Source organism: Cyanistes caeruleus, chromosome 13 (genome assembly GCF_971803275.1).
Source record: "Cyanistes caeruleus chromosome 13, bCyaCae1.hap1.1, whole genome shotgun sequence".
Classification (NCBI taxonomy): Eukaryota; Metazoa; Chordata; class Aves; order Passeriformes; family Paridae; genus Cyanistes; species Cyanistes caeruleus.
In genome coordinates this window covers 19396195-19409795 of record NC_141713.1, presented here as the reverse complement: position 1 = coordinate 19409795, position 13601 = coordinate 19396195, and the positions used below count along the sequence as shown (strand labels likewise).

At 43.3% G+C, this 13601-nt stretch overlaps 1 protein-coding gene across 24 annotated transcripts in view; it reads right to left on the bottom strand.

Moving 5' to 3' along the window:
- The window catches only part of MYO9A (myosin IXA), a 171924-nt gene that overhangs the window by 129636 nt on the left and 28687 nt on the right, over positions 1-13601 (bottom strand). For all 24 annotated transcript variants that reach the window (XM_086848501.1, XM_086848505.1, XM_086848504.1 and 21 more), the window contains exon 2: positions 10679-11600. In XM_086848501.1, coding sequence (XP_086704627.1) covers positions 10679-11521 — 843 coding nt within the window. In that variant the 5' untranslated portion in view covers positions 11522-11600. The remainder of the gene's footprint in view (positions 1-10678; positions 11601-13601) is intronic.

The window sequence follows — 13601 nt, the reverse complement described above, 5'->3', positions numbered from 1 at the left end:
TTACATTACATATATTAATATAACAAATACTATTACAGATGTTATTTTGAACTTCTCTCACACCTGCAATGCACATCGAGGTGTGTGTATATATGTAATTAAATTATTATTACATATATTATTATGGCATATATTATAATATATATATTATTTTGGACTTGTATGTGACACCTGCAATGCAGATTTGTGTAATTATTAATTGCACAAATTAATTATATAGAAGCTATATATATATATATATATTATTTATATATTCTACAATATATTTATTATATGAAAGATATATTAATATATTTATATTATTCATAAAAATGCATTATTAATATATTATTACTATATTAATATATTAATAATGTATTAATAATTAAGGCAATTTATTACTATATTAATATATTAATAATATATTAATAATTGCTCACATAATATAATTAATATTACTATATATATATTTATTATACATATATATATCAGTATTACAGGAGATACTAACATATTGTGCTATTATTCCTATGGTAGATATTGACATGTATTATCATACAAGTTGTTGTTATTTATTTATTGATTTGATTTTGATATGACACCTGCAATGCAGATTCCTACCTGCTTGCATATGAAGTACCCCAAAACTGCCAAAATCCCATGGCAGGTTTTCCTCTAGCGCTTATTTGGAGAGACTAAAACGAACTGCTCATTATCATTTTCCCTGGCTAGCACATTCTGGTGCTGGCCGTTGCCCACCACGAGCAGCGAGGTTTTTGCAGGCTGATTGTGTGCATTCATCCACTCCTGATGAACAGCTCTGGTGAAAAGCGCGGAGCAGGGGAAATCGAGCGATCTGGAACGCGACAGACGAAACAAAGAGACGACAACGGAACAGCAGAAAACAACTCCCAGGTCGCGTCTGGCAGCGGGCTGGGATTAGATCACTGCGAATCTTGGCTTAAGGAACGCTCCAGCATGAATTTCCTGACCAAGGTAAAAAAGCCTGGCTGAAATTTATGACCTGCTGGCAAGGTTACCTCTATCCCAGAGGCCTCCAAATACCAGGAACACTCTGGCCCAGAAATGCAGAGTTCAGCCTAATAATTCAAACACATTCCTCCGAGCATCGCCAGCTCCGCGGCTGTAGCCTTGGAGATAAAGACAAACTCCGATGTTTCCAACTCTGCATTTTCCAGGGCCTCAAACTAAACCAGAAAAGTGTATTTCCAAAGTTTGCAAAGCTCCCTCTCAATGAAGAAGCGGATATGAGCCTCGTAGAGAAGGCTTTTCTAAGGAGATGACACCAAATCTTCCCCATGTCCATCCGATGGAAACCACTCTACCTGTATTTGCTGAACAACAAAATATATTGCATTTTCTGCTCTTCAGTACTATTTTCCAAATCTCCTTAATTAAAGGATAATTCAATTTGTAGATATAAGAAAAAAACCCTCAACTGAACTCCACAATTTCCCACAGGAGAGACTCAGGACTACTCCTTACACCTACCAGCCTGTATGTAGAATATTTGGAATCCTGAGGAAAGCACTAATTCTTCAAAAAAGCATTTTGCATTATAAAATTTGCTTTGTCTCTTTTTTCTATTGTTTCTTCATTTATTTCTTTTCTACTTCTTCTCCAAGCACATCAGATGCTTTGCTGAAGTTTGGATCTGCTCCGCTTTGGAAAGCACTCAAGCAACAAATATTTGGGAGACAGCTCCCACCCAACCCACCACACCAAAACTTTGCTTCCCAAACCTGCTGTTTCTCAAAAAAAAAAAATAAATTTTGATTTTCTCGATGATAAAGCAAATTAAGTATAAACATTTTCTCCTTATGTTGGACTTGAGGATTTTTACCCAGCTGCTTTCACTCTCCTTTGGTATCCTTCACAGAGATCCTTGGACAAGATTTTTCTCCCAATTAAAAACCTTAAGTAAATCTGCCCATTTTGGGACAATCAGTAAATCTTTGGTCTCTACCACAAAATCACTGCAGAAGAATTGTGTTCTTTTGTTATTTCCTTTCAAATGAGACTAGTGTGGATCTGGACAGCACTGGCAAAAAAAAATTAGATTTTTTTAAAAAATTATATTATGGGCAGAAATTGCTCAACTTTTCCTTTTTTCCTTTTTTAAAATATATACATATATATATTCCCTAACTATAAATAATGTTTTTCATAAAAGCCAACAATCCTGATTTGTCTTGTGCTGTGCTCATTTTTTAATTATTTTTAATCTTGATTACTCTTAATCAATATTGTAACATCTTTTCCTTTATTCAGGCTGTCCTTATGGCTGTTGGTAGTCAAGCTGACCCCAAAAACCCCCATTCAGACTTATTAGATGAAGATTGTGCCAATTTAGGAGATCTCTGAGCTAGAGTTGTCTGCAAGTGGTGGGACTAGCGGGCAAATCTCATCCTGCCCTGCCTCGTGTCCTCCCAGCGCTGGGATGAGGATGAGCTGAAGCCTTCATCTGTTGCAGCCCAGAGATCCTTGTGGGGCAGGAGGAAGATCTTGCTCCCCATGGCTCTTCACTCCAAAACAGGAGGAGTTCCCTTCACCACGGGAGCAGGGAGCGATGGTGGGACACCAACCACCCAGGGAGAGAGAGCTTTGTTAACTCGCTGATGCAAAATGGACATAATTTGGTTTTTATACTTTACATGTTCAAAATAGATTATCTACAAAAGGTCTCCACCGTTTTAAACTCTTCAGATTCTGCTTGTCCTTTCATCTTCCCTATCGCAGCCTCTGCCTGGAGAAGTCCAAATCCCCAATCACAGTGACAAAGCCAAATGTTCGACTGTCTGGCACGACGTTTATCCCTCATCCATCTTAATTAAGGGAATAGAAAGGAGCTGCAACCTGCTGCTGTCGTTAAGGCAGATCCCTTCCGCAAACACGGCAAACAATGATTTTATTTGCCTACCCTGAATTGCTGCCATGAGCTCCTGCGCCACTTGTGCAACGTGGGATTGGGAGAGGATTGTTCTACCGCCTTCCACTGAGCTTTAACTTAACCTCTACGTAATATTTAACCTTAAACAGCAAACAAACCCGAGCAGCTCTCTGCCTCTGCCTCCCTGAAGTGCCTTACTTCTTTTAATTGATTCCTCTTGGATTTGTCAAAGCCATTGGGGCAAATCAGGAGGCGCTTGGTTAAACTTCTTTATATCCTTAAGACGCTGAAACAACAAAATGCAATCCTTGTGTTGTAGAAGAGGTGAACAACAACGCCCATGCCAGCAATTCCTGGGTTAAGGCTTTTTCAGTGACATGACCCTAACTGATGACAGTCATCGCTCTCCTCAGTGAATGCACTGACTTCTCTATTGCCACAGGAATCATATGGGGAAAGAGGATGTACACACTGCATTGCTGCAGGGCTGTAGTTATCACAGAATCATGAAATCTTTGGGGTTCAAAAAGACCTCAGAGGTCCTCAAATCCAGCCGGTGACCAATCACCACCTTGTCAGCCAGACAAGAGCACTGAGTGTGACATCCAGTCATTCCTTCAATGCCTTCAGGAACAGGGACACCTCCTTCCTGAGCAGCCCATTCCAATGCCTAGTCACACCTTCTCTGAAGAAATTCTTCCTAATGTCCAACCTGAACCTCCCGTGAGGCAGCTTAACACAGTGTGTCCTCTTGTCCAGTCCTTTGTTTCCTGGGAACACAGCCCAAGTCCCACCAGGCTGCACCCTCCTGTCAGGGAGCTGTGCAGAGTGGAGCAGGTCCAGCAGAGGCTGCAGAGATGAGGAAGGGTTTGGAGCACCTCCCTGCTGAGGAGAGGCTGAGTGGGCTGGGGCTGTTCAGCCTGGAGAGGAGCCCCAGCTGAGAGGAGCCCTCAGCCCTGCGTGTCCCTGGCTGTCCCTGGGTGTCCCTGGGTGTCCCTGGGCTCAGGAAGGGGCAGAGCAGGGCCCAGGCTCTGCTGCAGGCCCAGCAATGGCACCAGAGCCACGGGCAGGGGCTGATCCCAGGAAGCTCCATCTGAACACAAGGAAGAACTTTCTCACTGTGCAGTGACCGAGCACTGGAACAGATTGTCCAGACAGGCTGTGGAGACTCCCTCGCTGGAGATATTCCAGAGCTGACTGGACACAATCCTGTACCCTGCGCTCAGGCTCTGCCTGAGCAGGGAGGTGGCACCAGGCACCTGTGGTCCCTTCCATAACTAATCACAATTTCTCCATTTCCCCGCTGTATAATAAAATAAGCGACAATAATAATTTCTTGTTACAAATAGTAATTCCTGCCCTATAAATAAGAGGGGGGAACCTCTCTCCCTTGAAGACATGGAGAACACAGTCAGAAAATTATCTGCTTGCTTGGGATACAATTTCTGAGCTCAGCAGGACACCTTGTCATTGAGCTGTCAGGAGAGGATTTGCTCCTCGGGCAGCAAACCCAAATGCTCTCCCAGAGGAGTTTAGGGGACAGCATTCACATTCCAGGTCCAGAAAAGCCGTGGGGATTGCAGAAACCATTAAAAAGCCCAAATTTGTCAACTGATACCAGCAGAACTGGATGTAGTCCTACAAAGGCTCCTTGTTCCCAGGTTCTTCTGCTCCCCACCAAGGGCTGCAGCACAGCACCCACCTGGCATCCACCCAGCACCCAGCCCAGCGTGTCAATTCCAATACAAGCTACCCAGCCATGAGAAAAGTCAAAAGGGTATCAGTAAATGCTCCTGAAAAGAAAAAAAACAATCTGTATTTTAAGGGGGAGAAAGGGGGAGGAGGGAAGAAACAAAATCCCTACTAAGGCATTAATTTCTTACTCCATGACTAGAAAAAGATGGTGCTGTATTAACTATGCACATTAGGGATAAAAAGTCCTTGTCTTGGTTATCAAGTCTTCATGGAAGCCTTACTGAACAGCAGCAACATGATCTTTTTATCAAAAACATTATTTATCAAAGTGCTACATTATAATTACAGCATTTGATAAATAGAGAGAAAAAGGAAAAAATAAGGTGTCAGAAAATGGGCCCTTCCTTCATGTTTTGTTAAACATACACCTTGATGTTCAAGTTTTACCAAAAAAGCCGAATACAAACCCAAGTAACAGACACACTAGTGGAATAAGACAGAGAAAGATACTTAAAAATGGTATTAAGTAAATTGTTGATTGCTGAGCATCATCTGGGTTTGCATGAACACGTGGTCCTTGCCAGGCTCAGATTCAGGGTTATATTGTATAGATACAAAAATACTAATAGAATCTGGATAGCCAGAGATCCTGGTACTTAGGGATCCATAAAGTCTGGCTATCTAGAGATCCATAAAGTCAGGATATCTTGCAAGGTGAGCACTCCACCCAACAAGGTCAGGGTTTATTTGACATTTCCCTCCTGGAAACAAAATAGCTCCCAATTCTTAAGGGTGGAAGAAAAGCAGCCTCATATAAACTTGCTTTAAGAACAAATCCATTTCCCCATTGTCATCTCAGGGCAGAAACACCAATTTTTGTCATTCAAGTGCAATAATCTGGACTTTGGAGTAATGAAATATTTGCTGAAGATAGCAAGTAATAAAAAATAACTACAATATTAGACCCAGGCAGTGATACAGCCCATCTAGATACGGCAGGAAGACTCTACAGTGAAAATATTGAATAATTCAGTGTCAGAAACAGGGATGAACAAGATGCTATTTGATACAGAGCCTGAAACTGTAAAACCTCCCCAGCTGAAGAATCCCAGCATTTTGCAAGGCTGGTGAAAAGCAGTTGGTGCCTGAGACTTGCTGTGGGAGTCCTTTGTGTCAGGCCTGCACAAATTCTTCCCACATTAGGCACCAGCTGGATAATCTCCGTGTGCTGCTCTCCCTCTAACCTTTCCAGGCGCTGGGGAGGCAAGAATGCAGAGGGAAAAAATCCTGGCTGCAGCATTCACACCTACCCCAAACTCAGATGGCAGAGCACTGATAATTGCCCGTGTCATAGGTTAAAAATGATCAAAAGTGAATAATGAGCAGAAAAATGTATCTTCCCTCTCCCTTTCATATAAATCCATTTTTTTGCATATAAAACTTTTAGAGTCACACGATACAATCCAATTATTTAAAAATCAGTGTACTGGAAACTAAACATTGTGAACCGAATCAGAGAATCTATTTCTTTTGTTAAGTGTTTCTTCTTTCCCTAAATATCAATCAATGTCAAACCATCACACCATTTTAATGGAATCTGTTTACCTCCCATTAATACTGTTCCAAGTATGGAATAAAAATGTAAATATACCCACATTTTATTTCCCATCAATACTGTTTCAAGCAGGAATAGGAAAAAAAAAGGGAATATAGTCAAAGTTTACCACTGTGTACCAAAGTGTACCAATGCTATTGTATCCCATTAGCATTGTTTCAGGTAAAAATATGAATATGGCCCGTTTGCAAATGTCGTTTCTCCCAGGCAAATAATGGCACCCTAACTTTTATACAAATCAAGTATCCTCTTACCCTGGTTCCAGAGTACAGGAGTTAAGAGTGTGGGATCTGTCAGTGGAGCTGGGTCCTACCTAGGATAACTCCAGGTCTGGCACACGCAGGAGAAGCAGTGGAGGCTGGGTGCACAGGGAGCTTTCACCCCTCTGCATTGTCCAGTGCTACCCGAACCTACTGCAAGTCCAGAACACGTCTGACCATTCCAGTTAATTGATTTTTTTAACTTGACTCAATGGCTCTTTCTTTGGCTCTGGAAACATTCAGCAGCATCCACTGCAATTCCAGCAGTGTGGAGTCGTTCTGCTCACACCTCGCAGGGCCACAGCTCCAGCTGCCAGGGCTGAATTCAGCTGGGAGGACCCCGCGCATTAGCACAAGGTCCTGGAAAATAATATTCAACATCTAGATGCTGCCTGCACTTCCCTCTAACAATCCCATAATCAGGATTAAAGAAATAAGAAAAAATAATGGCTTTCAGCTTCCCAGGCCTTCAGGTGGCTACTCTGACTTTCCCCACAAAAGCGAAACACACATTGCACAATATTGCTCCAGAAACCAAAAAGCAGCTCCAGCTGCTGTTCCTAAGGTTCCTGTGCAAGCCACCACCACTGGGAATGCAAATAGCAGGGCCATGTCTACAGAAAGCTCTCTGCAGCTCTTTCCAAAGCAATTCAAGCAATCAATTCCTTTTTTTTTCTGGCAGAGATGCTGCAGATGCGTATCAGCTGTGAAGGGCAGCAGCAGTTCCCCTTGGCCACCGCCTGTGCTCCGAGGCCTCTCCCAGGAACACAGCTCTTAGCTTTATTCTCTTTTTTTTTAAGCAACTGGGAGATCCCCACTGGGATGTTTGAAAAGGCAAATAAACAGCTGCTCAGACAACACATCTGCTGTGTTTAGCTGCCATGGCTGTACCACTGTGACAAACAAGATGCTGAGAAAGGGACTGATGGCAAAATAATCTGGTGCAGACTCCTTTAGACCAAGGTTCATTCAATACCTGTCTGAGGACCTTTGGGCATACCTGAGCCAGGGAGGAACTTTCTACTTTTGCAGTTTTATGCAGAATTAAAAAAGAAATTAGCAAGATGCTATAAATTAACTGAGCTCCCCAGAAAGCTGAAGCGTGGAGCGTCAGGAGGATGGAGGATGCTCACAGCCTGAACCATGCACCAGTACAAGGTAATGATCCCATCCACATCTCACCTCTAAGGGCTACGCTCCAGAAAAACAAGCTGGGATTCCAACATAAAGTTCATCTGAATGTTTCTAGCTAATCTAATTAAAGAGAAAAGAGGGTTTTAAAACACCATTCCAAGTTCACATCAAGTTCCCCAGATTTGGGATAAAATATCCCCAGAGATAAAGCACAGTTGTCCAGGTAGAGCACAAATTGAATCATGGCACGATTTGGATCAGAAGGGAACCTCAAAGGTCATCTAATCCAACCCCCTGCCCTGGGCAGAAACACCTTCCACCAGACCTAGTCGTGCAACCTCTCCTCTCCTTGAATAATGCTTCTAGGGATGGGGCAGCCACATCTTCTCCAGTGTGAAGAAATTCTTCCAACCTAAACTTCCCCTGGCACATCTTAAGCTCAGCTCTGCTGAAGAAGCAAGTTCTTATAGCTTTAGAAAAAAATGGGTGAAAACTGAGAAAAAAATATAAAGAAAATCACCTGTTTTTTAAAAAAATTGGAATCTTGTTATTGGAAAAATTAGTATGGTGTTTAAGGAATATGATTTATGACAAATAATACATAAATATGCAAATATTTTAAAATATCATTTATCACCAAAAGGAGCATATTGCAACCATTCCAAGAAACATCACTACAACAAAATTTTCCTATTAAATCCCAGCAGAGGAAAAAGAAAATCCATAGGATTTAGAGCAAATACACTTTTAAAGGACACGCCTGGTCTTGGTACACACTTCAAACTATGTGCAACTAGTGAATGATGTCACTGTGTTTAGAGGGCAGTAACAGCTTGTCTTTGCCGTCCCCAAAAGTCCAATTTGGACAAGACTCAGGAATCTTGTGCAACAAAAAAAAATTTAAAAAAAACCCCAAACCAAACAATAGCCTGAAGCTGTTAAAGAAAGGTAAATTAGAAAAACAGAGAAGCCAAAAAAAAACTATATCAATTTTGCTCCACTTCCGCTCCTGCTGTGTGACCATGACAGCAAAGGCATTCCCAGGAACAGGAGGTTCCATGCACTTGTCCTGCCAGAGACACTTTTCAAGCAGAGAAAGAGATCAACAGATCCAAGTGAGCTGTTGGTTGCTCCATTCCCCAAAACAGAAGTCGCAGCACAAAGAGCTGTGTCGCTGCCTCTAAAAGAAACCTGAGCTGAACACAATCTGATCTTAAATATGAAAAGGGAAAGCAAAGGGAATGCAGAAGGTGTCTGGAGGAGAGAAGAAGCACAAAAGAAAAGAAGAAAAAAAAAATTCCCAAAAGTTTGGTGTCTACACTTCCAGAGTTTATTTAATTTATTTCGACCACAACTCAAAAGGTCAAATCTGCAAACAGTTTGCAGAGTAATAAAACCCAAAGCTCAGCTCTAAAGATCCCTTTCTTGGGAAATTCTAGGATGAGAAGGAAAAGCAGAAATATAGCCACTTTATCTTTCAGGCTGCCTGATTTGTGACTATTTGGTACTGGTGCTAGCAGAGCAGAAGAAATTCTGGGTTACTCCCACTTTTTCCAAGAGGCCTGGAAGCAGACAAAGCACAACAGCAGCCGTCCAGCTGCCGAAGCGAAGGAATGCAAACTTCTGTTCCAACAGCAAAAAAAAAATATAACAGATAGGATTCAGGATTTTTTTTCCCCTCAAAAACAGCTGCAGAATCTTGCGAAAGGAAAACAAAAGGCTGGAGTGCATCCCTGCCCTCCACCTCATCCCAACACATACAACCCGCCAGACACTGGGGCTTCAAGCAACCTCATCTACTGGAAAGGGAGCCAAGGAGAGGAACTACAAAGGTGCTTTTTAAAGGAAAAGAAGATTAAAAATTGGGAAGAAATTCTTTCCTGTGATGGTGGGGAGGCTCTGGCACAGGCTGCCCAGAGAAGCTCCAAGCCCTGTTCATGGAAGTGTCCAAGGCCAGGTTGGATGGGGCTTGGAGCAACCTGGGGTAGAGGAAGGTGTTGCTGCCCATGACAGGAGGTGGAATGGGATGATTCCTTCAAACCCAAATCATTCTGTGAAGGGTCCCCAGGAGAAGTGAGCGGCCACCATCCAAGAGCCAAGCAAGCAGACAACCTGTTCCTGAGAAAAGTAGAATCTAAGAAAAAACCAATTCCCCACCTTTCCATGGAGATCTCTCTTCTCCACCTCTGGAAATCTAACCTGGACAGAGATGCTCCCTCTGACACCGCTATAGAGAACCACAAAACAACCTTGGTCCAACGTGACACATTAACCAATGTATCAGAAACTAAAGAGCATGGAAGTGTTTCAAATAAATAACAGGATTTCAGGTGGAATAACAGGACTGGGGGCGGAATGAAATAGTCTCCATACCAGTTTTCTGAAATTAATGTGGTCACCAGTGTAGGTCACCACAGTAACCACTATTAATTGCACACTATGGGAGTTTGGTCTGATGTTTTGGGGAGGGGAGGATGCAGCCACCAAACCACTTCAATGCATCATGGTTTCCAAGGACATACCTGAAAAGTCAATGGCCCAGTATATTTAACTTCTAATATACAGGAAGAGTCCCCATAAAGGAAACAATAAGTGGCAAAATCAAGCACTCACAGTTAGAAAACACAGTTTTGACCATGAGAGTTACATTTGATTTCTTCCCCAGCTCAAAGAAGCTGAGTGCACAGAAACTCCATAAATACAACATTATCAATTCATCATGTGCAATGAATTTTCGTTTCAATATACTAGAAAATGGCTACTGATAATTCTCATTTCCATTTTCCCACTGAGAAACCACCGAGATAAACCAGCATTAAGAAACAGTTGAGTGAAAACAAAGTATTAACAAATTTGGCAGCAAGCCATCTGCTGCATTTTTATTTTTCTCCTCTTTTTTTGGAAGCAGGTAGGATTCTATAGGTGGAAACACAACCTTCTCTCATTGCTAACGCTGTTGTCACCTTATTATCAGTATTTAGCAGATAACTTGAGAGCAAGTGTCACAATAAAACCCCAACTACTCAGGTTTGGGGTTTTTTTCACTGTTAAAACATTTCCACACTACTATCATTTCCATCTTACCTCAAGCACTGGGCCAGCTCCAAGAATAATCTGTTCTACTCCACTGGCAAATCCCTTCTGGCTGAGGGCGGTGAGGTGATGAATCAGAAAGTTGGTGCTCTGTGTCTTTCCTGAGCCACTCTCTCCTGAAATCACGATGCACTGGTTCTTCTTCCTCTGGAGCATAGCATGGTAAGCCACATCTGCCACAGCATAAATGTGGGGCTCCAGCTTCCCCAGCTGATGGTTATCGTACATCTTTACATACTTGGGGTTATAAATAGGTAGGAACTTGAAGGGATTAATAACAATGAGGATACTGCCAACGTAGGTGTAGATTTTCTCCTGCTTGAAGCGGTTTCTGAGATTTTCCAGGAGCGTTTTCTCGTTCAGGTCCGGCAGACCGCACAAGTCATCGTAGTCCTTCTGCTGGGGCTGGGGGAGGAAGCCGCGCTCCACCATCCTGCGCCGCTCCTCCGTTACCCGCAGCCAGGACTGGAGGCTCCCGTAGTGGATAGAGCCGTCCAGGTTCTTCTCCCGCAGCAGGAAGCGATAATCCTCGCCGCTGATGCGGTTCTCCAACGCCATGCGCGGCCACAGCATCATGCGCTGCACTGGGCAGTCCGTGGGGTTGAGGATCCATTCCTCCCCTCCGAACTCCTTCACCTCGGCCAACACGTAACATTTTGTTTTCTCGAGCTGGAGTTTGTTGATGAGCGAGTCGATCACCTCGGCGGCCGTGGACGTTTTCCTGGCGGCGATGGGGCAGTAGATTGTCCCCTCTGCGATGCTCCCGGGGTAGATGTGCAGCGTGTACTCGCTATCCTCAAAGCGTCGTCTGCCTCCAACATCATTTACACTCATATTGGATCCTTTCCCATCAGTCCCTGTGCTGCGTAGTCAGGACTGCGCTGTATCTTGTCAGGTCATCACGTTAGCAAGGCTGAAAAAAACCAAAATCAAACCAGGTTAGGTGCTATCCTACAAATACCCCAAAGCTGCAGCAGATAAAGGCATTCAAAACCCAAACACTACACACCCAACACAGGGCCCCCTACTCAGATGTAACTCCCCCAGCACCTCAAGCTTTTGCTAATTTTGCCCCCAGTCCGAGGTATCAGAAAGACCCTCTAATTTTCAGTGAAAATTTTCTGAGCAACACACCAGGCAACCTCCTGAATCAATCTCTGTGTGGTACTCAGCACCCACAAATTTTAGCTGCTGAAACAAAATGGCCATCACCTTCCCCCGCACACCTGGCCCTTGCCACAGATACATTTTTCCACAGTCCTGTGTCAGTGGAGATAAACTTCTTTCCATCCTGTCTGGGGGATTTTGAAGCCATGTTGATTTAATCAGCAGCACTTTTTCCCCTACCAAGTCACCCTTTTTCAGAGATGTCCATATCTTACACTGGATATGAATTATTGCGACCAACTCATTTGTACATTGCACTTTTTATTTCTCTTGTACTGCTTATAACCAAACAAAACTGTATCTCTGGCATTGAAACAACAAATGTGTGGCCGATTTCTCAAACTTCACCACTACAAGAAGATAATACACCACCAGCAGCTCCAAATAAAAGTAAATCCAGAGTTACACAGCCCCAGGTCTCCACCAGTTCTAACAAACTCCAAACTGCCCTGGAAGATGTTAGGAGTTATTCAAATAGAAAGAAAAAAGGGAACTAGGGAGAAAAACAGGGCCCTCAGAAGCAGGATTTGGGCAATCAGGTGGCAGTGACACTTTATACAGATTAAAGTTTACATGATGCACATCTTAACATTATTTGTAATGTTGAGCTTTTCCTTGAGCACTGCCCCACTGGAGCAAGACCTCATAACTACGACAGTTCCCTCATGGCATCAACAAAATGCTCAAGAAAGGTCAAAAAAATATGAAGTCAAAACCCACAACAGTTTAGGGAACTTCAGATATTTGATGCAGGGAAGAATACTCAGGGAAAGCATTTCACTGATCACCCCGTTCCTGCAGTCTCCCACAAGTTTTCAGATCTAGGACCTTCAGTCCAAGTACAGCCACCCTCACCTTCTACATCCACTCCAAGGCTGGGATTTGGAGAATTGTTTCATTTCTGAGGCCCTCAAACGAACAGCACTATTTTATGCTGTATTGTTTCTCGCTCCAATATTTCATTAAGTATATTATCCCCAGCCACGCGCACTTCAAAGCACAGAAATTAATATGTCCCAGTGAAATACATCTGGCAGGGATTCATGGCACATTGCTTGGTAGCAGGACATACATTATACACCGGGAAGTGTTCCAGCTGCTTTCCTATGGCTTTACTACAGGCACAGATGCAACAGGGATGATGTCAGGGAAGTGCTGGGTTGGGCTTGCTTTGTGTAGCTCTGCAACTCCAGCATCAGCTTTTCATCAAGAAGGGGGAACAAACCCCCCACTACACTTAAGCTTGATAATTCCTCATCCAGATTTTACTTCAAAGCTCACGCCAAGAGGGATGGCTGTTTTTATTGATGTTATCAGAGCATATCCAAGACTGCTGACTCACGTGAAAAGGGCACACAGGACTTTAAGTTGGTTACCTTGAGCAAACCGACCTTGCCTCCTACCTCCTGCACACTCAATAAATACTCTATAAAGCACCAGGCCGTTCCACCCCACCCACCCATCTCTAGAGATGTTTATTCTGCATGGAATTGGTGTAACAACAAACACCTGTGCCTTCTGCATCCAAACATGAATCCAGCAGGGATGCGAGCCAAGCGTGAACCCCATGGAGATGCTAAAAGCCTCAGCAACTCTGGGGATGTAGAGGAGCCAAGTCCTCCCCACAAAACCACTCAAAGACCAGAAGCTTCCAGATCAGAAAGCAAAGGGGTGTTAATTCGAGCCTTATAAATCCCAGGGGTGCCACAGGGTTTACTGGTAACAACCCCAGACATGGCTCGGAGTG